The sequence below is a fragment of the Populus alba genome, chromosome 5 (assembly GCF_005239225.2).
Source record: "Populus alba chromosome 5, ASM523922v2, whole genome shotgun sequence".
NCBI classification, from domain to species: domain Eukaryota; kingdom Viridiplantae; phylum Streptophyta; class Magnoliopsida; order Malpighiales; family Salicaceae; genus Populus; species Populus alba.
In genome coordinates, this window is record NC_133288.1 from 21,608,309 (window position 1) to 21,635,939 (window position 27,631).

The 27,631-nt window shown below is 36.5% G+C and overlaps 5 protein-coding genes and 2 non-coding genes across 7 annotated transcripts; 3 read left to right on the top strand and 4 right to left on the bottom strand.

Annotated features, from left to right (window-relative positions):
- Window positions 1-1,867: 1,867 nt before the first annotated feature.
- Window positions 1,868-4,935, bottom strand: LOC118062077 (uncharacterized TPR repeat-containing protein At1g05150). The gene has a single exon (XM_035075759.2). The coding sequence runs from the start codon at window positions 4,514-4,516 to the stop codon at window positions 2,123-2,125; it is 2,394 nt and encodes a 797-aa protein (XP_034931650.1). The 5' UTR covers window positions 4,517-4,935; the 3' UTR covers window positions 1,868-2,122.
- An 828-nt stretch (window positions 4,936-5,763) lies between these two features.
- LOC118062076 (protein ACCUMULATION AND REPLICATION OF CHLOROPLASTS 6, chloroplastic) lies at window positions 5,764-9,224 on the bottom strand. Its single transcript, XM_035075758.2, has 7 exons — window positions 8,837-9,224; window positions 8,517-8,747; window positions 8,214-8,438; window positions 7,762-8,022; window positions 6,734-7,676; window positions 6,299-6,435; window positions 5,764-6,199 (listed from the first exon to the last, which is right to left on the bottom strand). Exons 1-7 carry the CDS (start codon window positions 9,107-9,109, stop codon window positions 5,912-5,914), a joined length of 2,358 nt encoding a protein of 785 aa, XP_034931649.1. The 5' UTR covers window positions 9,110-9,224; the 3' UTR covers window positions 5,764-5,911.
- Window positions 9,225-9,714: 490 nt separating this feature from the next.
- On the top strand, window positions 9,715-9,787 carry TRNAE-CUC (transfer RNA glutamic acid (anticodon CUC)). The gene has a single exon. It is a non-coding gene; the product is annotated as a tRNA-Glu (tRNA).
- A 951-nt stretch (window positions 9,788-10,738) lies between these two features.
- Window positions 10,739-10,811, top strand: TRNAE-CUC (transfer RNA glutamic acid (anticodon CUC)). The gene has a single exon. It is a non-coding gene; the product is annotated as a tRNA-Glu (tRNA).
- Window positions 10,812-13,543: 2,732 nt separating this feature from the next.
- LOC118062074 (uncharacterized) lies at window positions 13,544-17,426 on the top strand. The gene has a single exon (XM_035075757.2). The coding sequence runs from the start codon at window positions 13,740-13,742 to the stop codon at window positions 17,121-17,123; it is 3,384 nt and encodes a 1,127-aa protein (XP_034931648.1). The 5' UTR covers window positions 13,544-13,739; the 3' UTR covers window positions 17,124-17,426.
- Window positions 17,427-19,699: 2,273 nt separating this feature from the next.
- Window positions 19,700-23,195, bottom strand: LOC118062073 (1-acylglycerol-3-phosphate O-acyltransferase). The gene is made up of 9 exons (XM_035075756.2): window positions 22,875-23,195; window positions 22,553-22,789; window positions 22,212-22,258; window positions 21,980-22,098; window positions 21,729-21,889; window positions 21,121-21,230; window positions 20,949-21,048; window positions 20,051-20,174; window positions 19,700-19,961 (listed from the first exon to the last, which is right to left on the bottom strand). Exons 1-9 carry the CDS (start codon window positions 23,072-23,074, stop codon window positions 19,836-19,838), a joined length of 1,224 nt encoding a protein of 407 aa, XP_034931647.1. The 5' UTR covers window positions 23,075-23,195; the 3' UTR covers window positions 19,700-19,835.
- A 2,203-nt stretch (window positions 23,196-25,398) lies between these two features.
- Window positions 25,399-27,435, bottom strand: LOC118062072 (V-type proton ATPase 16 kDa proteolipid subunit). Its single transcript, XM_035075754.2, has 3 exons — window positions 27,211-27,435; window positions 26,802-27,087; window positions 25,399-25,726 (listed from the first exon to the last, which is right to left on the bottom strand). The coding sequence occupies exons 1-3, from the start codon at window positions 27,287-27,289 to the stop codon at window positions 25,594-25,596; spliced, it is 498 nt and encodes a 165-aa protein (XP_034931645.1). The 5' UTR covers window positions 27,290-27,435; the 3' UTR covers window positions 25,399-25,593.
- Between the last annotated feature and the right edge of the window lie 196 nt (window positions 27,436-27,631).

Below are 27,631 nucleotides of genomic sequence, written 5' to 3' on the forward strand. Positions count from 1 at the left end.
AGCTTTAATGATGGCCTTATTTGTTTTTTATGGTACCTCTAGTCGCAACAAATATGCATATGGTACCCTAATTTGAGCGGATTTGGAGATTAAGGTGTCTTGAAACACCCAAATAAAACTCTTCCTCCGTTCACTCCTAATGGATGATATAACAAACTCATAGTTCGGTGTGTCCAAAATCAAGAATACAGGAAACGTGGAAAGCCATGTAGAATTTTGATGTATGAGAGTACGGTAAAGAAAATAATTTATTTTTTAAAAATATACTTTAACATTAGTAAATGACATAGAAATATTAAAAAATAATTAATTTTAAACAATTTTTTTTTTTAACTTTTAAAAACATAATTAAATCACAATGCAAAAAAATATGAATAAAATAGTGATTCGACACCTTGTATAAACTTCGTTCCATCCAAGGCCAACTATATTTGGATGTATTTTCTCATAAAATTTATAGTTAAACAGTGTGAATTACTTGCTTTTAACTTTTTTTTTAAAAAAAATAAATCTGTCTCTGTACGCGGTTACACAAGATAGCTCAAAATTACCCAAAAGGTAGATTAATTTGCCAACAAATTTTAAGATACTGATACTTCTTGGTAAAGATGTTAGGAGGGGTGTTAATGATGATGACCACGTTGCTGGCATTGTGAAAAATTATCTTTGACGTGTGTCTAACTGTATCAATAATTGCATGCATAAACTCCAATCACTCTAATCAAAGAACCTAAGTCTTCCTCTTTGATTTTGTGAAAGCTTTTATTTTTCGAGATATTTTTTTAAATTATTTTTCATCTATTTCATAGTAAATTAATATTTCTTAAATATTTTAAATATATTAATATTAAAAATCCTAAAAAATCATTATTTTAATTAAAAATAATTTTATAAAAACACTATATTACCAACACATGCAATGAAAACTGGAAGGAAATTGCTGATTTATCATCATTTGCTGGAACAAACCTAATAGATATAATCATTTTAACCCTTCCCCCATCAACTTAAAAAGTCAATAATTTACCCTTAAATTTGGAATTAGCTGTGAAATGGGCCCCGCGGCTAAGAAACCACGGTTGGTTAGTGGAAACTGTTTAACAATCTTTTGTCTTTGCCAGACATGTCTTTCATACGGGCAAGAATTGTAGACGGTTTGTATTTAAAGGAAGTGATGTTATTTATTTGGAAATATAATAAAATAATATTTTTTAAATATATTTTTAATATTAATATATAATTTAATTTGAAATTAAAAAACATAACAGGGCCGTGGAAACAAACAAGATCAAAATGTTTCGAAAAAGCATCAAATTACAGCACGATAAAAACCAAGATTTCAAGTTTTTAAAAACCATGGTTTTAAAAAAGTTATCAGACACCGTTTTTTTTCTTTTCTTTTTTTACTCAACTTACATTTTGCCGATTCAACCATGATACCACACAGGCACCAAAAGTCGTTGAAAAAGAAGCTTTGGAAGTTCATTCATTGCTTGAAGCTCTTGCCTTTTGATGCATTTTTTCGTTTTTGAGTATTGACAGATCGCTCATTAGACACGAAGAAAATCATTACTTCTTCTCTTAATCTTCAGTCTAGTACAGAATTTAGTTCTTGCATTTTTTCAGATAAACAACCAACAAGTCAGCTAACAAACAAAAAAGAATGAAGCAGCCTCATAAACACCTGTCACGAATATGCGAGAACAAGAAACTCATTTCTACAATTAATGAATTTGTTGAAATCCAAACTCAAGGAAGCAACGTTCAAACTCAAAATCCGACAGGATCAGCTCCAAAAGAAAACCACAAAGCATCCATAAAGACACCCACAGCACTCACTCACACGCCACATAAAGGAAGAGACGGCTTTAAAAGAACTAATAAATGTATCAGAAATTAGAAAGGATAATATACATCATTTCAAACATTTGAATAGTGGAACAAAAAAAGGAGAAATTCTAGCACACCTACTAGGAAACGGGGATCAAAGATACAGGTGCCGGTTGAGACCATTTATTATACAAGATGATGCCCACAGAACACATTGATGAGACAAATAATTCACACTTAACAATTAGAATAACACGACGGGATATCCACAAAAGAACTTGGAATGGAAGAGTTACCGACCATTACGAGATTGCAAAGGGAGACACGTGCACTTGTCTTTCATCGCTTCAGCCTCACTTCCATACTCTTTGAACTTGTAATCATCCTGCTTAAATGCAGGAGACACCTTCCCCTCGCTGTAACACTGGCTACATAGACTAAAATGAGATTTTATCTCCTTGAAGCGGGACCCAATAATTGGGTAGCGGCAAACTGAGCAAACACAATTTCCATGGCGGTTCCTGTCCCCAGATTCGAGCTTCACCAGAGTTGACATAATACCAAAGCCCCAATCAGGATCATCGAACATCACAAGAAACTCCTTGAAAGACACCATTGAAGAATCTTCTTCTCCGTGAAACTCTAGCATTTCACTAACTCCATGAGAAGGAATATAAATAGCCCTCAGAAAATTGATGTAACGAACAGCATCAGTCCTTTTAATCTGTGAACCACCTTCATTCACAGGACGCCATAAAAGTGCATCAAAAGCAACCCTTTTTCGCTTATCAGGAGTGCCACTGCAAATGGGAGCAAGAACGGCATAGATCATACCTAAATCCACCCTGCCTGAGCCTGTATCGTCCAAAACAGAGAGGATCCTCTCGTTTATTACCTTGACAGCCCCCTGGAAGGTTTCAGGCTTCAGGAAGTTAAGCAACCGCCGCAGAATTTCCTCTAAGTTAGGTTTGCGTATTGATTTCTCAGGAACACCACCACCAGAATAAGACATTGGTACATCATTTTCACTCATTTCCTTCTTCAAAAGTTCCACATCACATCGACTTAACCTGGAAATCCTCTGAAACACCCTGATTTGAAGAGCAATAGCTAAGTCCTGCCTCAATGTAGTTTTGCCATTCACCGTATTAAATTTTGAAGGTTCCACAATGACAAACACTCCCTCCCCATTGGCACCTTCATTACCCTTCACTTTCTTCTTCTGTATCTGCTTCAAATGAGATATTGCATCATGCAATTCAACCCTATTTGTCAATTTCAATGCTTCCTTCAAAGCTTTCTTAGCTTCCTCAGTCTCCCCAGCCCCCAACAACGAGACAGCCTTATTAAGTTGTGCCCGCCAGTGGTTTGGCCAGACAGCTAAAACCCTAGTATACATCTCAGAAGCTCTTTGAAACCTACCCAGATCCATGTACAGCCCACCTAAATTATACAAAGCATCCACATGGCCAGGTTTCAAATCAATTGCCTTTTGAAACACCTCTATTGCCTTCTCATCCTCACCCATGGCATGTAAAGCAGAAGCTAAATCACAATGAGCATCAGCATAATCTGGTTTCATAAAGATAGCCTCTTCTAAGGCTTTAACAGCAGCCTTATATTCCCCTACCCCAAACAGAGCACTACCTAAAAGTTTCAAAGCTCTAAAATGGGTTGGGCAGAGAATAGCAGCTTCTCTATAATACTCACAAGCACTTAAAACCATACCTTCACCTTCCAGCGCAATCCCGAGATTCACATAAATCTGGGGAAGCAAATAACCCCACTGATTCCCACCTGCCTCTGCTGCCTCCAACGCCAACAAAAACTCCTCTTTAGCCTCTTTATACCTTCCAAGCACATATAAACAATTCCCAGCTCTAAAGTGTGGCCTAACATCCACAGGCTGCAACTCACAAGCTCTCTTAAAACTAACCAACGCCTCTTTAAACAACTGATGATCGTACAAAACCCTCCCAATTGCCATATGCCCATCAAATGCCTCTTCTCTCGATCTCGCCCCGTCAGCTCTGGTCCTCAAAGCCCCCAATTCTCTCACGAAAGCCGCGAAATCATTCCCAGACTCTTCCCAAAACACCCTCTTTTCCGAGATCTCCGAAGATGGCCCCAATTCCCTTGACCACCCGGCATCAGAAAACGCATCAAAATTATCAGCTTTAAATTTCCCATCTTTAGCTTGCTTCGCTTTCAATCTCTTAATCAAAATCTCCAAATCATCAACAATTTTCCACGTATCATCAAAAACAATCCCGTGATTAGGCGAAACCGCCCACGCAGCAGTCCTCTGCTTCTTCTGCGACTCTATAACCCCTTCATCCACAATTGACGAAGACGACGCCTCCGCCTCGATCGTGCTCCCTTTATTATCATCATTCAATTCCAATTCAAGCGCATCGAAATCACGGTCCACGTCACCAGCTCCATCATCATAGGTACGCAATAAACCATCATAGGTTAACCCTTTGTCGCCATCAATAAACTCTCCGTAAGTGCGGAAAACTTCGTCAAGAATCGCATTGATTTGCTCGTCACTAAATTTAACTCTAGGGTTCACAGCCACCACCAAAGCTGCCATTTCATCTCTGTTGAGACCTCCATCACGGTTGGCATCAAATTGTTGGAAAATCCTCTTCACTTTCTCTGATCTAGTCCCTCTTGTCGTCATTAAAGGGTTTCAAAGAAGAAGCAGACTAACAGACCTGTTGATAATGCTTGTATAATTGGATAAATGTTAGGGTTTAGTGTCGGAGGATAATAATTTTGTTGCTAATTTTAGGGTTAGGGTTTGATTTGTTGCATTTTTGCAAGGAGGAGGGGTGGTTGTTTGTGAAGCGGCGGCGGGCTGCTATATCTGAATTTTGTTTTGTGTTTCTTTTTTTTTTTTCCTTCCTGGCTTTTCTTGATGACGGGTGGTGGTGGGGGCTTTGATGCCCCGCTCTGAAGAAGTCCTTTCGCAGTCTCTGTTTCAATTAATTTACGAGAACTTTAGTTGCTAGGGTGGCTGTCGGCTAATGGCCTGATTTTGGAAGGCTTTTTTGCCAGCTGGCATGTGTGAGCGAGCACGATTGCTGTGTTTTATTTTTATTATCTTGCTTTGATAAGGTTGCTTACTTGCTATGGGACGAATGGCAGTTATATCTGCTTGATCTACTTCAAAAAATCATGATCAAACCTGATTGGGGTTGTATGATCTGATCAGATTTTTTTGAGTGATTTATTTGATTTAGTCAAACTTTACCGAGTAAACATTAGTTTTTTTAGATAAAATAAAATCATTTTAATAAAAAAAACAATCGATCTTCATAGATTTTGCTGACTCGTAAATTACTCTTCATGGCCCGGACGAGGTGCTGCCCAGCCCAGCTAGCATGGGCTAGGCTGTTACAGTTTTTTTTTTTTTTTTGATACTTCAACATGTACATAATGATTTTCCTGTTTGAAATTCAAAAAAATATTTTATTTAAAAATATATTAAAATAAAATTATTTTTTATATTAACACACTAAAAAATATAAAAAACAATTAATCTTTCTTCCGCCTTATTTTCACCCTTCTTTAACCAAACCCGCATGGCTACAAGCAGAAATAACTGTTCTTGTTCAAGATTTCCTGATATTTTTCTACTACTGAAAACTGGTGGTTTTTAATTTTTTATGTCTGCACCAGGAAACGTTAGAGAAGGGAAGGCCTTCGGAAATGCAGCAGCAGTGGCTGGGGTGCATCTCCGCCTCCGCGTAGCTGTGCTTTTATTCCATCCAGATGGACTCCTTGATTGTGTACAAGCAAGTTTCCCCGTATTGCATAAACGGAAACAGGCTTCGATAATTCTCTAATTGTGCAAGATACATTCAATAATCCATCTACTGCGCATTGGTCTCCAGCTAAAAATTCAGCAGAAGAAAAGAAGATCCATATGCTAACAGTGACTTTTATGAACTTGTTACTGCACAATTTGATGGTTCAGCTACAAAAAAAAAACATCGGGACTTGTCTTCAAGGGAATTTTCAAAAACTATAAACAAAGACAAGGAAAGGATTTACACTGGGATCATTTCATGTTTTACATCATAATTGCTCCTTCAGTTATTTTCCATCCCGAATTGGAACGTGATAGCTCATATCTTGTCGTGTAGGTTTTGACATTTGAGGCATTGTTCTCTGGATGAACCTCATCAGTTAAGCGAGTTGACTCTTTGAGTGTTGCTTCTACTGCAGCATTTAGTCCATCTACAGATACAGTCACACTGTCAATAGTCAGGTCCAACAGCATATACTCGTATACCCAACCAAGATGTGCAATTTCGGCCGCACGATCTGTCCATATTTTCAACATCTGACTATCCAAAACCTGGAGAGTTCTCTTAGAGTCAGAAAAAAAGTACTAAACTAGTTTCCTCGTAATGGTGTTCAAGCAAAAGTTCAATTAAAAGCATAGAAGTGATGTTACCTCTGGCAATTTTGCCAGGCAGTGATCAGGTCCAAAAGCCTGAGATTTAATGTTTTGCCACTTGCGAACTATATCCTCTGCAAACCTTGCATCCATTCTGGGTAAGTCCTCGGAAATTTGTTCATCTACTGCTGAATCTGCACAGTTGAAGCTCCATTACAAGCAAAAACTTTAGTTTCTTGCTAGAAGTATACATGAGTAACGGAGTAGCTTTAAGTAATGTGGACGTGCGTAACATAGACCTATAGCTACATTGGTGCAGAATCAAAAAATGACCAGATTGAAATTTTAGATGGAAAATTTTTAAGTGGTGAATCAAAAAATGACTGGCTAAAGTGGTAAAGAAAAAATTAGCATCGCTACAGAAAATAATTTAGTTTAACTTGAGATTTTGTCTGGTTTGAGGTATATGGTAAAAGTTAAATAAAATCATACTCAAATTGATGGTGTCAGATGCCATTGCCGAACCAATTTCTTTCTGTCGAATGAAGGAGCCAGTCCTAGGAGGAAAACACTTCAGGCCAGCTAAAGTCAGCAGTCCAATTGCCACACCAGCACACATGATTTTGATACTGGCATCTTTTATTTTTTCAGTAATTAATTCTTCTTCAGGTACTTCATCAGAATATATTTCTTCACGATTCTCTAGACCAAGACTTTCAAAAGGCTTTTCCGTTTCTACAGCAGAAAGGACTGAATTGATCCCATCATTTTCATGGAATTCTGCACCCATGTCCTTGTGACCAAGAGGAAACACCTTCTGCAATGCCTGAATTGCACTAGCCTTCACATGATCAATAACAGCAGTAGCCTCAGCCCCAATTCTCACTATGGCTGCTGCTGCAGCCAATGGTGAACGGCCACCTCCTTCCTGCCTTTCTAGGTATCTCAAGACAGTGGGGTCATCATAATAATCTCCAAGCTTGAATTCTATATCTTTGGTGTCCCTAAATCTAGGAAATACCACCTCCATCAACCATGTCTCCAACAATTTACAAAGTCCAGGAAGATTGCTGTCATCATCATCCTTTGAATTTTCCATGATAAAATCAAAAATAGGTGGATTTCTGTAAGGAGAGTTATCACTGTCTAAACCCAACCATTTACAACATTCATCAAGCTCACCTACAAGCAGTGAACAAAGACCCCTCTCCAAACCAAAGTCAATATCACGGTTTTCCATGGAACCAAGGACAGGAACAAGACTCCCTTGATTTGTTACCTTAATCTGCTGAAGTTGTCCGAATAGGTTATCAGCATCTGTGATGAGATGAGGCTTTTTACCAACGAAAGCTTGGGCAACAAGGGCAAGTGCCACTCCATAAACTTCAAAATTTTGAGCCGGGATATTACTTGGCGTGGTGACGAACAGATCAACCTTTCACAAGGAGGGAATTTCAATAAGAATTGGGCAAGCATAAATAGGCAAAGGCAAATGTCATAACAATCATAATTTGTCCTACCTGCTCAGCTGCTGTCATACGTAAGAAGGCCTCATTCATGAAATCTTCCCGGGTAAATCCTCCAGCAACCGGTGCTGCTCCTCCTCCTCCAACAGCCCATAATGTGTTCCGCACTCCTTGGAGACCCTCCTCCCTTCTTGTTCGGTATTCTTCACTGAGGGGCAATGCAAGAAGTTCGAGGACAGATCTTGGGGTAATCTCTTCCAATGTCTCATCAATCTGTGCTTGTAAATCAGGTGCAAGGCTACTGGCACCTTCCTCCTACATGCACAGAATAAGTATTTTATCGGGAAGCCAATCAGGCGAGTAAGCGTCAACATCTGGTGATAAAATAATAATAATAAAAAAAAAACATTTATTCTTGATAAATACTCACTAATGCTACCAGTAAAAGAGAGAATGAGTCTTGAATCATAACTGTAACAAAACACTAAGCAAGAGCAATATAGTACCTGCAGAAGCTTCAAAGCCCGCTCTAGCACTTCACGCCCTCTAATAAAATCTGGCGGATCCAACGCCATAGCATCCCTCGACATATCCACATAAGCAAGCACCATTGCCAACACCACATCTTGCTTAAACGACTTCGGCAATCTCTCCCTTAACAAACTCTCTCCAATTTGAAGCACCACCTCAGTCTCCCCTGCTTCTTGTAATACACACAATCCCCCCGGAACCTACAAATAAAAAAATTTCACCTTACAAACAATTCAATTACAATTTCTCTTTCAGTTCCCACACATTCTCTCAGTTACCTTGTCCCAGGGAACTTGAGTGATGATGGTATCAGTCTCGTCATCGATAAGGCCTTGATTGTAATCTCTTCTAGAGGCAGGGTCAGCTAGGGTTTCACAGGCAGCTTGGAGAATTTGCCTGCGGCTAACCAAAGCGTCTTGACTGAAACCGTATTGTGGTGGTTTAGAAACCCTAGCTTCATAAGCTCTCTTTATTCCATCTCCAAGGAAATGTGTTTCAGCTCCTAAAACCTAAAAAAAAACCGTAGTAAATTTTTTCAGTCGAGGCCAAAATGGAGAGCATAGATAGGGAAATGAACTGAATTAAATAGTGTACTTACCTGGTAGAAGTGGAGGGGGATGGAGACATAGCGTTCGGGAGGTGAGAGAGGGAGAGGAGGAGCGAGAGTGGCGGTGGAAGAGGAAAGAGGGTGGTGGAGGAGGTCGGAGGAGGAGGTGTCGGTGGAGGTGAAGAATTGGAAATCACTAAGGAGGCGATCAGCCCATTTGCTGGCGGAGCAGGTGATTGTGGTGCTTACTTTTGAGGGTTTTTTTAAAGGGGGAAATAGTTTGGGAGTGCAAAGGCCAATGCCGACATGTCTCAAGGCTTCCATTGCAGGTCTTTTTTGTTTTGTGTGCTTAAAACCTCAAACCATCCTCCTCTTGCTGAGGTTTTCAGTCTCTTCCCTTTCTTCACTGGCTAGTGATAATGCCGAGGACAAAATACAATGGGCCGTGTTTAAAAAGGGTGTGCAAAGGAAGAACCTATTTGAATACAAGCCCGTTGACAAAAAGGCAGGAAAGGTGGAACAGCCCAAAAAACTAAAAGGAAAACCTCAAATCTCAATTACTGTGTCATTTACATCCACCATGTTTTCAATTTGACATTTTCTCCGATGTTCATTGATTTCTTTTTATAAATTTCTCTCTGAAATACATTGTTTTATTGCATATAATATTCATATTATAATCCAATTGATAAATACATGAAAAATAACAGATATAGTTTTTCTTAAAATCCAATTAAAAAGCTAAGATATAATACAAAAAAAAAGATATTATTTTTAAATTATGAACATTCAATTAATAAATATTTTATTTTTACACATAAAAAGCATTGCCAAAACTTTAGCTTCAAAGAATGTCATTGATCATTAATATTAACCTCTATATGTTTTTTATTTGTTTTACAACTTGATGGAAGGGGTTTCGACGACGATCCGTTGTAGTCTAGTTGGTCAGGATATTCGGCTCTCACCCGAAAGACCCGGGTTCAAGTCCCGGCAACGGAATTTCTAATTTTATTCATTTCCCCGTTGTGGTAATGGGCTTCTAGATAATTGAGGTTCTTGCAGGTGGCCGGCCCAAGGCACATTCTTGTGCCAAGCCCTTCCAAAAACTTTTACTCCAAGCATAATTTTATCCAAAAAACAAAAACAGAACGAATGAGAGGTTAGGTTGTGACCTGGTAAAGTTTTCTTCAAATCGTGGCTTAATGTCCTGAACCAATTCACTGGCCGGTGGTTTAGATGATGCGGTAGAGGTTGGCAGTTGGCACATAAAAATAATAAAATAATTTTTTTATTTTAAAAAAATTATTTTTGACATTATTATATATCCGAGAATACTAAAAACAAATATTAATTTTTTTAAAAAAATAAAAAATTAATTTTTAAAAAATATATTTTTAAAACTAAAAAAAAAAAATAGGTTTTTGGTTTTTACAGCTATGGCACCAAGTTTCGTTGGTTTTTAAAGTAAAAGAAACGGGAAAAGGCTAAGCCATTGTCACAAAATCAACCTTCCTGCTAAAGCAAGTAATAGCTTACCCAACTCTGAATTATTTCAGTGGAATGAATATAAAGAAAACGGATCTGCAATGCCCATGGACCATGTCGATACAAGCTTCAAGTTGATTGCTCCATGGACCTTAGAGGGAAAAACACCTTAAGCTTCTGTCTCCCTGCTTCACTGGGCATGTCAGGAAAACTAGCAAATACTTTCCTAATTTTTAGATAATTACTTTTAATATATCTGGTCTGAGAATCCATGCATATGCAATTTCAATTTTATTATCATGCTTACGAATTTTAACAATTAATTTGTGATTTTATATTTTGAATTCAATCCCAAAAAGACTTCAATTTTGCACTAAAAAGAACTTCTAGAATGTTAGCTTGTGTATAAGGAATGCAATGAGTTTAGTATATGTATAATAAAATTGAGACGATTGCAAATGTCTCTCCGTTGTAGTCTAGTTGGTCAGGATATTCGGCTCTCACCCGAAAGACCCGGGTTCAAGTCCCGGCAACGGAATTTCTATTTTTATCCATTGCTACATTTGTGAGTGTAGGGCCCGATCTGTCTGTTTCTTTTGGGCTTCTAGAAAATTGAGTTTCGGTAGATGCCAAGGCCCATTAATGATTGGAGGTAACCTTCATTTTGATTTTTATATGCTTTGATGTTAAACTTTTACCTTGTAAGAAAAAAAAAAACATTTATCTTTATATTACGAAACTGGTTCTTCAAATTCTTTGAACGTGCCCGTAAAACACTAGTTTTTTTCATCACTTTCCTTTGTTTTTTTTCTTATTTTTGTCACATGGTTTCCTCCTGGATCTCCACACACGAGATTCTATCTCATGAGATTTTTTGTGGGGGAACTATAGTGGTTTGAATTATAGTGGTTTGAATAATATATATATATATATATATATATATATATATATATATATATTATATTATTTTTTTTTTTTTTTGGTGGGGGAACTATAGTGCTTTGAATTATATAAGTAAAGATATAGTCTTAAGTCATCGCACATTCACGAACCTTTACAAAAAATTCAACTTCTACGGAAAATTATATTAGATTTGGATTTTTTTTTTTCTTCTTCTAACTTTACCATGAATAATAAAGTGGGAGTCTCCTGATTTTTTTTTTTAATATTTACAAAAAAAACTCCTTGCATTAAACATATTTAATAAAAAAATGAATTGTCTATTGATTAATAACAAAGATCCTGCAAAGTACTAAATAATTATTTTTTTTATAAAAAAAAGTTTTTTATATATGCTTAAGTGAAAAAAATTATATAGAATTGTTGTTTTTATAACACTATTTAAAATTACTAATCTTTCATGTAAAAGTTAAGTTTATATTTGGTAATTCCGATATAAAGTGTTTTTTAATTAAAAATATATAAAAATATATTTTTTTAATTATTTTGTTTGATATTAACATGCTAAAACAATTAAAAACATATTATTTTAATATTTTTTTATATAAAAAGTGAATTAAAAATAGATTAAAAAAAAACACGCCCTTTTTAACGGAAAAATCTTCCTGATAGCGCGCGCAAGCAAAAGATTCCTGGAACACTGAAGCTGGAAAAGCGTCACACTGGACAGGTAGCAAGCGAGGGTTTGATCATGAACAGGAGTAGTGCTCAACCTTGTCACCCCAGCAAGAGAAATTGTCAACATTCACGCGACAAGTCAAGCATACAATAGTCATACGTCGTTGAAATAAAGACCACTTCAATTATATTGCCTCCAGCGACTGATATCTGGTTTTATCAACCGTCCAATTTGAGCCCATCGTCGAATTGATGTCCAGAAATATCACTTTCAGAGGTTAAATCATGCTTTCTTCAATCAATTTATTATTTTCGTCTCCTTCTTTTCTATGAGACGGGAGGTAACAAATCCTGTTTTGTTCAGGTAGTTTAGAAAAACTGTTTATATGATGAATAATTAGTTAACTTTTTAGTTGTAGTGTTCCGATCTATATTTTTCTAGTTAGAATGGCTGTTGGATGCTTTTTCGTGTTTGAAAAATTAAGATGACTGATAATTAGTAATGTAAAAAAAAAAAAAAAGGATTTTGATTTTTTTTATATAATTAAATAAATATATTTATAAAAATGAATTGAAATATTTTAAAAAGAGATGCTATAAAAATAAAATTTTAAACATGATACTTAAAGAATTTGTATAAATAACGAGTCTTTTTTTTAAGGAAATAAAAGGTTGTAAAGTATATATGAAATTAATGAAAAATAAATATTATTTACATGCTATTAATAAAAAATAAATATTTTCTTATACATTATTAATCATAATAAACATGACTGCGTTTTATTAATATTAATGGAAATATAGTAAATTTTTATAAAACTTTATATATTTAGAGGTGTTGAAAGATAAACATTGTCAATTTGACATTTTAAGAGTCTTAAAAATAAACAAATGAAATTTAGTGATTGGTATGTAATTTAAAAATATCATTAATTTTATATATTATTCAGGTTGGTATAATATCAAATCTAAAAATATTTGGCTTCCGCAATACGAAATCTAACTATAAGCTAAGCATGTGGCTTGAAAAAAAAAAAAAAACTCAATTTTCACCCTGACTTGACTTGAAACTTTTAAATATAGACACGGGGAAGTAACACATGAATACAAATCAATTTTTTTGCTATTCTTCTTGCCAACGGGATGTAATAAATCCATGTTCATACTATCTTTTTGTTAAGAATAATTAACATTTATTTATGTAATCTAATCCTTAATCTTCCAGAATCCATGTTCAGAGCATCATTCAGTTACAGCATAATTACCATTTATTTATTATTATTATCATCATCATTATTTTGAGCTTATCATTTATTTATTCATTCATGTAATCTAATTCTTAAACTTCCTCCAACATGCCATTAGATCGAGCAATGTGGCCTGTCTATTTGGCCCATTCCTCCCACGTTCTGTTACAAAATAGGCAACACCAACACCCCGAGTTTTCTGTACCAGCTAATGACATGATGCCATGTAATAGAACAATTCATCAACTCATTTACTCAAAGAGGTCACCATTCCTCCTGCCAGGGTGGTGCTATCAAACCCCTCGTGATAAGAGTCCACAAGCAAATTAATGATCAACCCCATGAGAAGTAGCCAAAGTGCAGAAAAGTCTCCTCAGTTAATAACCCTAATTCTTTTAAAAGGGCATGCACCTTTTTGGGAAGAGAGAGTGTCGCAAAAGAAAAAGAAACCAAAGCAAAGCAATTATATATGGCTTCGTTTCTGTCCTCCACTCTTTCCAGCCCCTCTCTCCTTGCACACACGCTCCTCCTCCTCCTCCTCCTCCTCCTACCCCGTCGCCTGCGCTAGCAACGTAACCACCACTTCCCATTTCCATTTTCAGCTTCAACTACCAAAACCCTTTCTGTTTCTCTATCTTGTAATGTCAAAAACAACGGCTATTTCTCTCCTCGTCATTTTTGCAACCGTAATAACTTGCTGTCAAAGCGACGTCGTTTCATTGTCCGAGGAGATCCAAGCCTTGAAGTCTTTCAAGCTAAGTCTCAATGATCCACTAGGAGCATTAGACGGCTGGGATGCATCCACGCCATCAGCTCCCTGTGACTGGCGTGGCATTGTCTGTTACAATAACCGAGTTCATGAACTCCGGTTACCTCGTTTACACCTCAGTGGCCACCTCAGTGACCAGCTCTCTAACTTACGTCAGTTGCGTAAGTTAAGTCTCCACTCTAACAACTTCAATGGCTCTATCCCTCCTTCACTCTCTCAATGCTCTCTCTTACGCGCCGTTTACTTACAGTATAACTCACTCTCCGGTAACCTTCCGTCAACCATCGTTAACCTCACTAACCTTCAAGTCCTCAACGTTGCTCACAACTTCCTTAACGGAAAAATCTCTGGTGACATTTCATTCTCTCTCCGTTACCTCGATGTCTCGTCAAATTCGTTCTCTGGTGAGATACCGGGGAACTTCTCTTCAAAATCTCAGCTTCAACTAATCAATTTATCGTACAATAAATTCTCCGGTGAAATTCCGGCGAGCATTGGGCAGCTTCAAGAGCTTGAGTACTTATGGCTTGATTCTAATCAGTTGCACGGTACTTTACCATCAGCAGTAGCAAATTGCTCATCACTTATTCATTTAAGCACTGGAGATAATTCACTTAAAGGATTGGTACCGGCAAGTATCGGTTCAATTCCTAAACTTGAAGTGCTTTCTTTATCGCGGAATGAACTCTCCGGTACGATTCCTGCAAGTATTATCTGTGGAGTTTCGCTGAGGATTGTGAATCTTGGATTTAATGCATTCACGGGAATTGATCCGCCGTCAAATGGAAGTTGTTTTAGTAATTTGGAGGTTTTAGATATTCACGAGAATCACATTACAGGCGTCTTTCCGTCTTGGTTGACTGGTTTGACTACGGTTAGAGTTGTTGATTTTTCGACAAATTTCTTTTCGGGGAGTTTGCCGGGTGGTATCGGTAATCTTTGGAGGTTAGAGGAGATTAGAGTGGCTAATAATTCATTAACAGGTGATATTCCTAATAATATTGTAAAATGTAGTTCTTTACAAGTTCTTGATCTTGAAGGGAATGGGTTTGATGGTCAGATTCCTTTGTTTTTGAGTGAATTAAGGAGGTTGAAGCTGTTATCTTTAGGAGGGAATTTTTTTTCGGGTTCGATTCCTGCGAGTTTTGGTGGTCTTTCCGAGCTTGAAACGCTGAAATTGGAGAGTAATAATTTGAGTGGAAATGTGCCTGAGGAGATAATGAAGTTGGCTAATTTGAGCACTTTGAGTTTGAGTTTTAATAAGCTGTCTGGGGAGATTCCTTACAGTATAGGAGAGTTGAAGGGTTTGATGGTTTTGAACCTGAGTGGTTGTGGGTTTTCGGGGAGGATTCCGGGTACTATTGGGAGTTTGTTGAAGCTTACAACTTTGGATTTGAGCAAGCAGAATTTGTCTGGTGAGTTGCCGATTGAGATTTTTGGGTTGCCAAGCTTGCAAGTTGTTGCTTTGGAAGAGAATAAGTTATCCGGGGTTGTTCCTGAAGGTTTTAGCAGCTTAGTTAGTCTACAGTACTTGAATCTCACATCTAATTTTTTCACTGGTGAGATTCCAGCAAATTATGGATTTCTTACGTCATTGGTTGCTCTTTCATTGTCTCGGAATTATATTTCGGGGATGATCCCAGCTGAGCTCGGTAACTGTTCAAGTCTTGAAGTGCTCGAACTGCGTTTTAATCATTTGAGGGGCAGCATTCCAGGTGATATCTCTCGCTTGTCTCGTTTAAAGAGGCTTGATTTGGGTGAGGATGCTTTGACTGGTGAAATCCCAGAGGATATTCATAGATGTTCCTCTTTGAGTTCTCTGTTGTTGGATGCCAATCACCTTTCAGGCCGTATACCGGAGTCCTTGTCAAAATTATCAAACCTCGCAGTTCTGAGTCTTTCCTCCAACAGCTTGAATGGGACTATTCCTGCAAGTCTTTCTCACATCCCTAGCTTGAGATCCTTGAATTTATCAAGGAACAATCTTGCAGGAGAGATTCCAAGGTTGCTGGGTTCCCGGTTCAATGATCCTTCCGTGTTTGCTATGAATCGGGAATTATGCGGGAAGCCACTGGATAGAGAATGTGCGAATGTCAGGAACAGAAAGAGGAAGAAGTTGATTCTGTTCATTGGCGTGCCTATAGCTGCAACCGTCCTTTTAGCACTGTGTTGCTGTGCATACATTTACAGTCTTTTACGCTGGCGCAAGAGGCTTAGAGACGGGGTAACCGGTGAAAAGAAGCGAAGCCCGGCGAGTGCAAGTTCAGGGGCAGACAGAAGTCGTGGCAGCGGAGAAAATGGAGGGCCAAAACTTGTGATGTTCAATAACAAGATTACATATGCAGAGACATTGGAGGCAACCAGACAATTTGACGAGGACAATGTGTTAAGCAGGGGAAGATACGGACTTGTGTTCAAGGCTTCATATCAAGATGGAATGGTGCTCCCAGTCCGTCGCCTCCCAGATGGATCAATCAGCGAAGGCAACTTTCGTAAAGAAGCAGAATCATTAGACAAGGTGAAGCATCGAAACCTAACAGTTTTACGTGGCTACTATGCAGGACCACCTGATGTAAGGCTACTTGTCTATGACTACATGCCAAATGGAAACCTGGCCACTCTCCTTCAAGAAGCCTCACACCAAGACGGGCATGTTCTAAACTGGCCAATGCGTCATTTAATTGCTCTCGGTATTGCTCGTGGACTAGCTTTCTTGCATTCACTCCCTCTGGTTCATGGTGATCTCAAGCCACAAAATGTCCTTTTTGACGCTGATTTTGAAGCACATTTGTCTGAATTTGGGCTCGATAAATTAACCACAGCAACACCAGCAGAAGCCTCCTCATCTTCCACCCCGGTTGGCTCACTAGGCTATATATCACCGGAAGTAGCTTTAACAGGACAACCAACAAAAGAAGCTGATGTGTACAGTTTTGGGATTGTATTGTTAGAAATTCTAACAGGAAGGAAACCAGTTATGTTCACACAAGATGAAGACATCGTCAAGTGGGTGAAAAAGCAATTGCAAAGAGGCCAAATTTCAGAACTACTCGAACCCGGATTGCTTGAGTTAGACCCCGAGTCATCAGAATGGGAAGAGTTCTTGTTAGGAATCAAAGTTGGTCTTCTTTGCACAGCACCTGATCCACTTGATCGACCATCAATGGCTGATATTGTTTTCATGCTTGAAGGTTGTAGGGCTGGACCAGATATTCCATCCTCAGCCAATCCCACCTCACTACCTTCTCCAACTTGAAGAAAAACATTTCTTTTTCCCTTTGTATTTTACTTCCAGAAAGAAGGCATTCTTCATCAGTACTCAGCAACACTCCATTTTTTTCATGTTAATCAATTAGTATGATCTGATTTAATTTATCACCCTTTAATCCAAGAGGGTGTCTTTGTTTATTCTTTGACTACTCAGTATTCCTCAATTTCCTCCGATCTGCGCATAACTTTGACCCCACGGCGCCGTTGAAGAAAGTTCGTCAAGGTCCACTCAAGTTCCATATCCATGGTCAAAATAATTTTCCGTGATTCCACAGCGAAGGACCCATGGCCTGAATTCCCGCCATATGACACGTGGCAAGCAACGGGGCTAATGGAAAGTAGCCGTTAAGGGGAATGGTAACACCCAGGTGTCTTTATCGGAAACGAGAAATGGAGGGCGTCAGGATCCGTGAATCTCTGACAGTTTTTAAAAAGGCCGTCTAGTTAGCCAGTCAGATATTTAAGTCGTTGCCACGTTGGATTTTAAAGTTTTGACCAGCACGCGGTCCCCTAACTGACTCCAGTGGCTTAAGTTCACACACGGTCCTTCAACTTTGTACTTTATATTCTAATTAACCTTTACGTTCTAATTAAAGTTAATTTGGGTTAGAGTCCTCTAACCCAGACTAGTTTCCATCAAAAAAGTAATTATTAATTCTGTTTCTACAACGTATGTGGATACAAATTTCAATTTTCTTTCAAGTGACAATGGAGAGTATGAAATTATAAAATTAAACGTAAAGGATTTGATTTGAATAAATAGGAAAAGTAAAGGGACCTCACAAGAATTTTAGCCCCAGGTCCTGTCTTGTCGATTTCTGTAGAGCAATAATATGGCGGCACGAAAGTTGTATGGTTTCTGGCAAAAGCAGTCACGTACACTGTCACAATGTAAATTTATACTGTATTTCTACTCATCCATCGTTTAAATAGAGTGGTAGGGTGTCTTGTGACAAGTTTCAGAGTTCAGAGAGAACCACTATCAATCAATGGGGTCATAACAGTGGAGGACAAAAGTTGCAGTGCTTAACTGCAGGAAGCGTCATTGTCGAATTTTACTTCAAATTTTTTTCTCATCTCTCACTTTCATACCTCAATTTTACCGCGATTCAGGCTAAATGCTTGGCTTTACTGTACTCTGCGTTGTCGTCAACGAAGGGAAACTTTTATTTTGCTTTAAGCCGTAGAGGATAGTTAACGCAGTAAAAAGGGTTCTGACACCATTACAATGGACCTGCCAAGAAAATTCAATCTCATTCTTATTACAATGCTGCAGTTCTTTCATGTGAAATCAGGGAGCGGGGCCTGTATTCTCTATGAAGTGATATTTTTTGTTGGAAGAACTTGATAGTTTCTGAAGGTCGTATTTTTGTTGTAAGAACTTGGTAGTTGGATGGGTAATAATTGTTTTTTTAAAGTATTTTTTATTTGAAAATATATTAAAATAATAATTTTTATTTTTTAAAATTTAATTTTTACATTAATATATTATAAAAATCTGGAAAATATAAAAATAATTTAATTTCAACTAAAAAATTAAAAAATATATTTTTTTTAAATATAAAAATATACAAACTCTAGTCAACAACATGACCTTGTGCTCATTGGCTGCTCATACGGGGCGAGTGCTTCTTAAAAAAAAAAAAAGAATTAGTAAGTAAAAATAAAAGTTCTGGAATGATTTTAGATTGGTTTTGATAATATGCCTGAAAAAATCCAGATTAGCCCAATTATACAAATTATATATATAAAACTTAAACTTTAAAACCAGCTACTTTTGTTCAAAATTATTTTTTGTAATTTAATACCTTTTTTTTTCTTTCTTATCCTTCCTTTCCCACTCTTATATATCTAAATAGAAAAGGAGTTTATAATACCTTTTCTTTTCTTGACTTGCCTTTGCCTTTAGATGCCAAAGCAGTACGCGGTACAATCATTATGACCAGTCAATCAGTTCTTAACAAGAACAATACCTATCATCTATAGTGAATTAAAATAATGGTCACTTCACTTTTAGAAAAAAATAAAAAATAAGTAAGTTGTTTATATTTACGTAATTAAATTACAAAAAATAAATAAATTAAACCGAAGTAACCATCACGGAAGAAAAAAAATTAATAAACCACGCAATGAAGTTCAAAGTATTAAATTAATTTTATTTTAGTGCTTTTTAATATATTTATATAAAAAATAACTTTCAATATCAAGCATCAAACCCCATCATTTATTCTATTTTTGCCATTTCAAATGTATATCAATCATAGTTTAAAAACTAGAATTTAAAATCTGATTCTAGTTAAATTAAACAAAAAAATTTACTTCACAAATTAGTTAAATCTAGTTCAAATCGTTTTTTTTTTTTAAAAAACCTCAAATCAGATTTTATAAATTATGATATCAACCAAGCCCTTTATCCGCACGTAATTAATGATCACACTATAAAATTGCCAAAATGCACACTATAGTGCATCCCTTTCATAAACAAACATTTCCTATTTTCAGAATGATTAATGCAGAAACTTTTTCAACTTCCGGAGCTCATATTCAATAAATACAGCTGCATACAGCACAACTCAAGTGCATTAGATGTACATGTACATGAAAAATGAATGTTTTATTAATACATCCTAATATAAATTTGTGATCGGGCTATAAAATAAATGAATCATACACAAATAATTAAATATGGTAACATTTCCTACGCAAGCGTGAGACCTTCAGGGAGATGTTCAGTTTCAAGATTAGGTGAAATGTACATCCGACAAGCATAAAACACAGCTGAATGGAACCCAGTTGGGTTGTCTATGAATACAAAGTGCCCGCCCTGTCATTTGGCAAAAGAAAATAAAATTCAATAAGCTGAATCCAATTTTGATTACCGTATATTCCAAACTAATTGAGAAAAAGCGAGACCTGTGGAACCCGAATGATCTCGCATGGAACCTTCATATGCTGGCGAGCTTGTTGGGCACCTTCGTAGCTCATCCAATCATCGAAGCCATATATGAAAGTGGTTGGCACTTTCCATTCTGATGCACTGCATACAAAATGTCGGAGGATTTAGTAACTTCTTCGAAGGGACTTCATCCGGTACTTTATACATGTTAAAAGGATACAAGCATTATATTTCATGATGCAGATATCATTTATGGTAATTGTGTTTAGTTCATTTCAGATGATCATTCTAAATCAAAGGGTGTTTAGACCTGGAAAATAGATGTCAGCCATAATAGGGTTTTCACAAGGACGGCTAGCTAACATTCACAGCCAAGTTTTAGATTTATTGGGGATGACATTGATTTTTCATTTGCAAAAAGGAAGAGAAGGCATTTCTGAATCAAACCCATTGCCACCCTCTAACTCATTGGGACTTTCTTCTGTGTGCGTGTGTTCGAACATTCTTTTGGTCAACCAAAAGCAGATGCATGCCATTCTAAAATAACTTTTTAGTCTCAGCATATCAGGCTTTTCTAAGAAGCTCCTTCAATCCACTCTACACAAGCATGCAATCTGATATTCCACGCAGAACTTTCTAGGCCATTATATAGACCCCCACCAATCAAACAACCTAATTAACATAACAAATTCTAGCAACAGCATAAAACCCATCTATGCATCTATGACGACCGTAAGTCCGTAACTCACAAGATCAACTTTTCAACCACAGACATAGATACAGCAATAGGTTCTAGTTTTAACACATTCAGTCAGCAAACACTTGGGCAAAAAGATGCTGTCAACTTTGATTCACACAAGGTATTTTGACACACTAGAGGAAAGACAAGATCAGAATAAGTTGGGTTAATCAGACCTCTGTAAAAGGGGCTTCCGTGCATATGCTCCAAAAGAAAATATAAATTTCAAGCATAGCTCTCCACTAGCTTTGGCTGCTAAAGTATGATACACATAATCTGCAATTAAAAGAGCAAGCGTCAGATACCTCCTGATGAATGCACACAAGCCTAGATGATATCCCACACTACCTGTTAGCAATTTGGACTCCTCCTCAGCCAATACTTCTCCGGTTGAATATGCACCAAATCTAGCAGTTGTGTAGCGACGTACCAGACCAGGACCCCAAGGACCCAACCCTCTGGATGAAAGGTTTAATCAGGACTGTCAGAAACAGAAAGGTAAAGGAAGCTTGACAGCATCAACTATACTGGTACTATGTATAAAGTGCTCCAGTGGGTGAATGGAGGAATCCAGATGCCACTTATGGAAAATATAATAAAAGGAGCTAGAGAAGGACAATAAGCCTTCTCTATATAAGGTACAATTCATAATAAAATCCTGTTTTAAGTCATTTATTGAGAATCTTCTTGGTTCTACGTGCTTAAAGACCTCAAACCAAAACTATTTGATTGAAAACAAAACAAAATGTTGATCCCAGTTCCAGTTTTTGGAACATGGGCTTTGTTGATGCTGCCACAGACCAACTATGTGAAGAATAATAATTTAATGACGTAGGCTATGCATTGGCAAAGGCATGTGTATGATTATGACATGGCAATCTAAAATGATTGAAAGGAGACCAAAATATGTTTTAAAGAGATGTTGAAGCACACCCAGACAAGGGAAAGGGACATACCTAACAACCTTCTGAGGAGTAAAATTAGACTCCCACAAATGATTCAAAATGGCTCCTTTCCAAGTTGCCCTAAATTGGGTGAGCCGCTCAGACTTGGAATCTGATTCTGATGAAAATCCAGCAGATCCCACTAAAATCAAGTGCTGAACATGCTCGGGATGCTATAACACAAATGTGCAACAACCATCAGAAATGAAGAAAGTGCCATCGTATAGTCCTCAAAATACTAACAATCATGGCAAAACAATCACCTTGAGTGCATATTTAGCCGCAACATAACCTCCAAATGAATGCCCAAGCAATATGAAGTTACTGAGGTTCTTTGCTTTTCGCCATTCCTCAAAGGAGTCAATGAACCACGCCTCAGTTTCTGCATTACCAAACTTAACATACATAATTTGTTTCAAGGCAAACAAAGCACACAAAGCATTTTCCAAAGTACTTAACGAATAAATCCTCTGAAGAAATGTAAAACTAACCTACCTTCAGTGCTTTTGCAGGTAAAGTCAGGTCTACTTGATCCACCCCAACTATAAACAAAATTAACCCCAAAAAAAGAAAAAAAATAAGTTTAGCAGAAGACAATTAAGATTTATTCAATGATGACGCATTAATGATTTATATGGCTATATATTGCTTAGCAGAGAGCCGGAGAATTCACTGACCGTAGAAATGTAATTATTATTTACAATTAAGTAACCAAATTTGAGCCCTTTACAATATATGCCATTCAAAATAGGATTGAAAAAACCTTGTGTGACTTAAATTTTAAAAGCTAAGGGATTAATACTGTATTAATTAAAAGATAATACAAGCATAATTACCCAAGCTGATCAATAGCAATGATCTTGAAACGACTAGCAAGAGCATCAAAATTCCTGAAGAAGAAACCTTGAGAAGCACCATATCCATGGACCATTACAAGCGTAGGAGAATCCTCTTTGCTTTGAAAAGTCACCGTATTGATAAACCTAGGCTCATCACTCTTAGATCGAAACCACCGAGTCTTCGACCCTGGTGGACCCGAACCAATATTCACTTGCTCTACCACGTACGGAGTCCTAAAATTCCCAAAAATACACAACAAATTAGGGCTTCGCTTCACTCAATCACGATGAAAGAGAGAAGAATTAAGGAATCACTCACTTGACTAGAGAGAAAAGGCGTTTTTCGGCGGCGATGACGTGATCGGTGGAAGTGGGGATCCAGCGAAGAGTAGAGGGCCATATAGATCTTGTTTTTGCCTGTGATGATGATGTTGCAGTGGAAGCGGAGGCAGAGGATCCTAGCTCTTCGCCCATGGTAGATACTATTGAGCTTGAGACGCGTGAACGAAACAAGTTCATAAAATCATATAGAAATAATCATACAAATTAGAGAACGGAAAATGTTTCAAATTTGATAAGACTGACCTGGCTGGAGTTATTTATAGATAACGGTGACTGCCTGCTAGATTGTGCTCCACGCGATATAAACGGTCGTTAAAAGACGGCGGTGGCTTGGTGGGTGGTCAAAAAGTACGTGCGTAAATAGAGATTTCAAGAATGGAGGTTTCGTTGCTACTTCGACTGTTAGGTAGTATGGTTTTTTAATGTGTTTGTTTTAAAACAATATTTTTTAATTTTTAAAAATTTAATTTAAATATCACACATCAAATCAAAACAAAAAAAAATCTAAATTTTTTAAGAAGAAGCTTAGCTAATTGTAAAAAGATAAATACACCTTTGGTAAGAAAAATGATTAATAAGGTTTATAAAGGCAGAATATTTTAAAAGAAATTTTTAATTTTTTAATTTAAAATTATTTCTTATATTCTTATGAGAACATGAAAGCTGAATCGGTTTTGTGACAATTGTTGACCAGTTGGCTAAAGCAACCAATAAAGCTCCAATCATATATTTCCGCGACACTAGATGGATATTTGGAGAGCTGTGAATGGAGATGAAGACTTAAACTTGGTGGTCTTGATTGCATCTGATCACGCTCCTTTGTTATACGTCTTCAGTGATCAATGGTGATGGCGGTTAACGGGGGAATTTTTTTTAGCTGCGTTAGCAGTGACGTAATGTAATATACCGTGTTCAAATTCCAAAATACTTCCCCCCCTCGTTTCAATACCAGGGGCACTCCCTATATCATGGAGCCACGTGTATTTGAAAGATTATTTATGTTATGCTAGTTTTTTTTTTACTTCTTTCTCTTTCATTTTTATGCTTTTTTATTTAAGAACACATGTTATTGGAGGTGCAACATGTATTTGTATCATATTTTTTAATTTAAAATATATAAAAATAGTATTTTGTTTATTATTGATATTAGTACATCAAAATAATTTAAATACATAAAAAAATAAATTTTAATCATAAAAAATTATAATTAAATTTGTGTGAAGCATCGTTTGGATTCCTGTTCTCAAATATCATTTTAGTATCTATTTGAAATTGTAGTTTAATGTGTTTTTTAAAATAATTTTTTATTTAAAAATATATCAAAATATTTTTTTTAGTTTTTGACACCAGTAATTAAAACCATTAGAAAACATTTAAAAATTAATGTAATGTTTTTTCTGGTCAAAATTACTTTTGAAAAGTGCTCAAAAGCATAAGCAAAAGTTTTCTCAAACAAAAAATGCATCGAATGATTTTTGTTTAGATGTTCTTTTAATTATTGACTCAAAACCATGAAAAGCACTACTAATTATTGACTCAAAACCATGAAAAGCACTACACTACAAGGGACCAGTATTTTTTAAAACATGAAAAAGTATCCCAGTTTTAGAGAATTTTTTGCATTATTATTAAACTTAAGAAACAGCCATATGATTTTTTTACATAAAGATAAATTTTTTATTAACATTGCTTATCATTTATCTTAACAAGCACAGAGTTTTTAACTGAAATAATTGTTTGTGTTAAAAAAAATATTTTATGATTGTTACATTAAGTTAGCAAAAAAGTATCAAAAAAATGTGTTCATATTTTATGTGCAACTAGAATCTAAGAAAATCATAAATGCAATAAAAAGTAAAAACATGTTTAAAATCTATTTAAAAGTTTTAAGAATAAAAATAAATAAATAAAGTTTTCATGAACAATTTATTATTAGTATTATTATTTTTAATATCACATGCATAATAATTGAAAGAAATATTATTAAACATTTTAATAAAAATTTATAATAATATTTAAAAATCACGTTAAATCTCAAAAGTAAGCCAAAAAAATATTCTTCAAGGTGCCAAAAAAACCAAAAAAAACACATGAAGTAAGAAAAAGAAGACAAGGATCGTGCCTAGTGTAAAGCCCACGGGAGCAAGCCACGCATGCCTGGCCTTGCTCTATTTATTTATTTTCATTAAATGGACAATGACATGTCATATATATTTCTTTTTTTTTTTGGAAAAAAAAAAAAAGCAACACAATTCAGAAAATACATGCACCCACCAGCGCTCAAACTTGCGACCCCAGCAGCTCCACACACGCAAACTATCTCGAAATGGAGGGGGGCAAAATACCAGCCTGTAGACTACAGAGTATTGAGCCCGGCAGAAAAACATATTTCAAGGCAGTTATAGATGGATGGCATGGTCAATCTGGATCCTTCACCACAGTGGGAGAGTGCAGGATCAGCAAACCAGGCAATATGGCATCCTTCCAACAAGAATTTGAAGTGAACCATAACATACATCGATTAATTAAACAAAGAGAATTTATCAAGAGAAGAGATAACAACCAATTCTACATTTTTATCATACAAGCAATGGCACTTAATTCAGACAAGAATTTTTTTAGTACAAAACACTTTTTAAGTTAAGCTAAAAAAGATGAATCACAACCGCCATACAGACACCAAGCAGAGGGACTCTTTACTCAGCTCTCGATTGACCAGCTCGGGAGGAGAGAATGATGCCAACAATGAGACCGTAAAGGGCCAGTGCTTCAGCAAAGATGAGGATGAGGATCATACCAACAAAAAGCTTTGGTTGCTGGGCATTAGCTCTGCAAAGTACAGCCCGACATTAAAGTGAAACTTTCAATGAAAAACTGAAATCCAATAACTCACTGCGCAAAACCATAAAGGAGAACACTACCATATGTATAGCATGTATCAACCTAAAAAATGGAAGGCTAATCAAGGCACCCCGCGTCAAACAGACAATCTTATAACCAAATACCTGTTTCTCGCTGAACCTCCAAAAATCAAGACCCAACAGAAAACCTCGACCATTTAACCTCATATTTCCAAATATCTTCACAAGTGCAAACAGGAAGGAATAGTAACAATAATAAACTAATTGCAAAACTCGACCTTAAACATTCTAGCAGAATAGAATTCTAAGCAATGTCTAGTTAACTTTAGCTTTGGTTTATTTTAGTGACTGCAGTTAACATCTAATTTTCTATTGGAAGGCTTTTCATATATGATAACATTCAGGCCTTCAGGGTCCCTCCATTCATTAATTTTCATGATCTCTATTTGTTATGTTTACATAAATTAGTTGACGCGTCTGTTTATGGAAACTTAAAGCTGATAACCATTTCCTTTAAATTCTCTTGAAAACATTTGATTACTTCAAATTGAAACTAGATTAAAAACTTTATTGAGTGAAACTAGGTTCAAATTCAGGTTGAGTCCCAGTTAAAGCTCCCCCAGCTCTAACAACTCCAATGAGCATCAAGAGGCAGTTGAGCCAATCTCAAACACTTGACGGAGGAGCTTATGAACTAAAATCAAACAAGCTTCTAGAGCTCAATTCCAAAATAACCCAAGCTTGAGCAACTATTCCAATCCACGAAATTGATCTCAAACAATCTATTGGCAGCTTTCTAGCAACCATATTACAAAACAAGTACAAAACAAAATATTGAAGACAAAACCATAACGCAACTAAAACAGGCATTGCATATCATATAGCAGCTTCAAATACCGCTTCTGAGCGAATGAAACACGAAACTTTTTATCCCGGTAGAATTAATCATAAGATACCTTTTTTATAATTAAAAAAAAAATAACAAATCCAAAAGAAAAAATTAAGCAATTGGAATCAGTTATTAAGTCACTCAAGAGATTTACCTAACACCAGCATCACCAACGATGCCAATAGCCATACCAGCAGAGAGACCAGCGAGGCCACAGGCGAGACCAGAAGAAAGATGAGCATATCCATCGAACAGATAATAGGATTTTGCCTTAGGGTTAATACCAGTACTGATAATCACGGCAATAATCAGACCGTATATACCCAAAACACCAGCCATAACGACCGGGACTATGGATTTCATCACGAGCTCTGGTCGCATCACACCCATTGATGCAACGCCAACTCCACTCTTCGCGGTACCGTAAGCAGCTCCCATGCCTGAACAACACCCAATCAAAACACCAGATCCACGTAAGCATCGATGAAAATAACTAGAATCTTAATACTCATAGATCCAGATCAGAATTTGGTTCCAAAAAAAAAAAAGGAGATCAAAATTACAGGAGAAAACGAGGGCGGCGGCAGCGCCAAGGAATCCGAAGAACGGCGCAGTTTCATCGCCACTGAATGTTGAAGACATTTTGTTTTTGGATTTTGACGAGTTTTGGGGAGGACGATTGAATCTAGAGCTCGTGTTAATTAATTGATTAATTTTCTAATAATAAGAGAAACTGGAGAGAGCTTCTTGGCGAAGGAAGTTATTGGGCTCATCAAAAGCCAGCCTGTTTCAAGATACAGTACCTGTTTTGTATTTTATAAATTTTCGTATTTTTTTATTTAAAATTAATTTTATTTAATATTTTTAGATAATTTTAATATACTAATATCAAAAAATTTAAAAATATATTTTTTTATTTTCATACATTTTCAAGTAAACAAAAACATAATTTAAAAAACAACCACACAGCTGTCAGGCCAAACT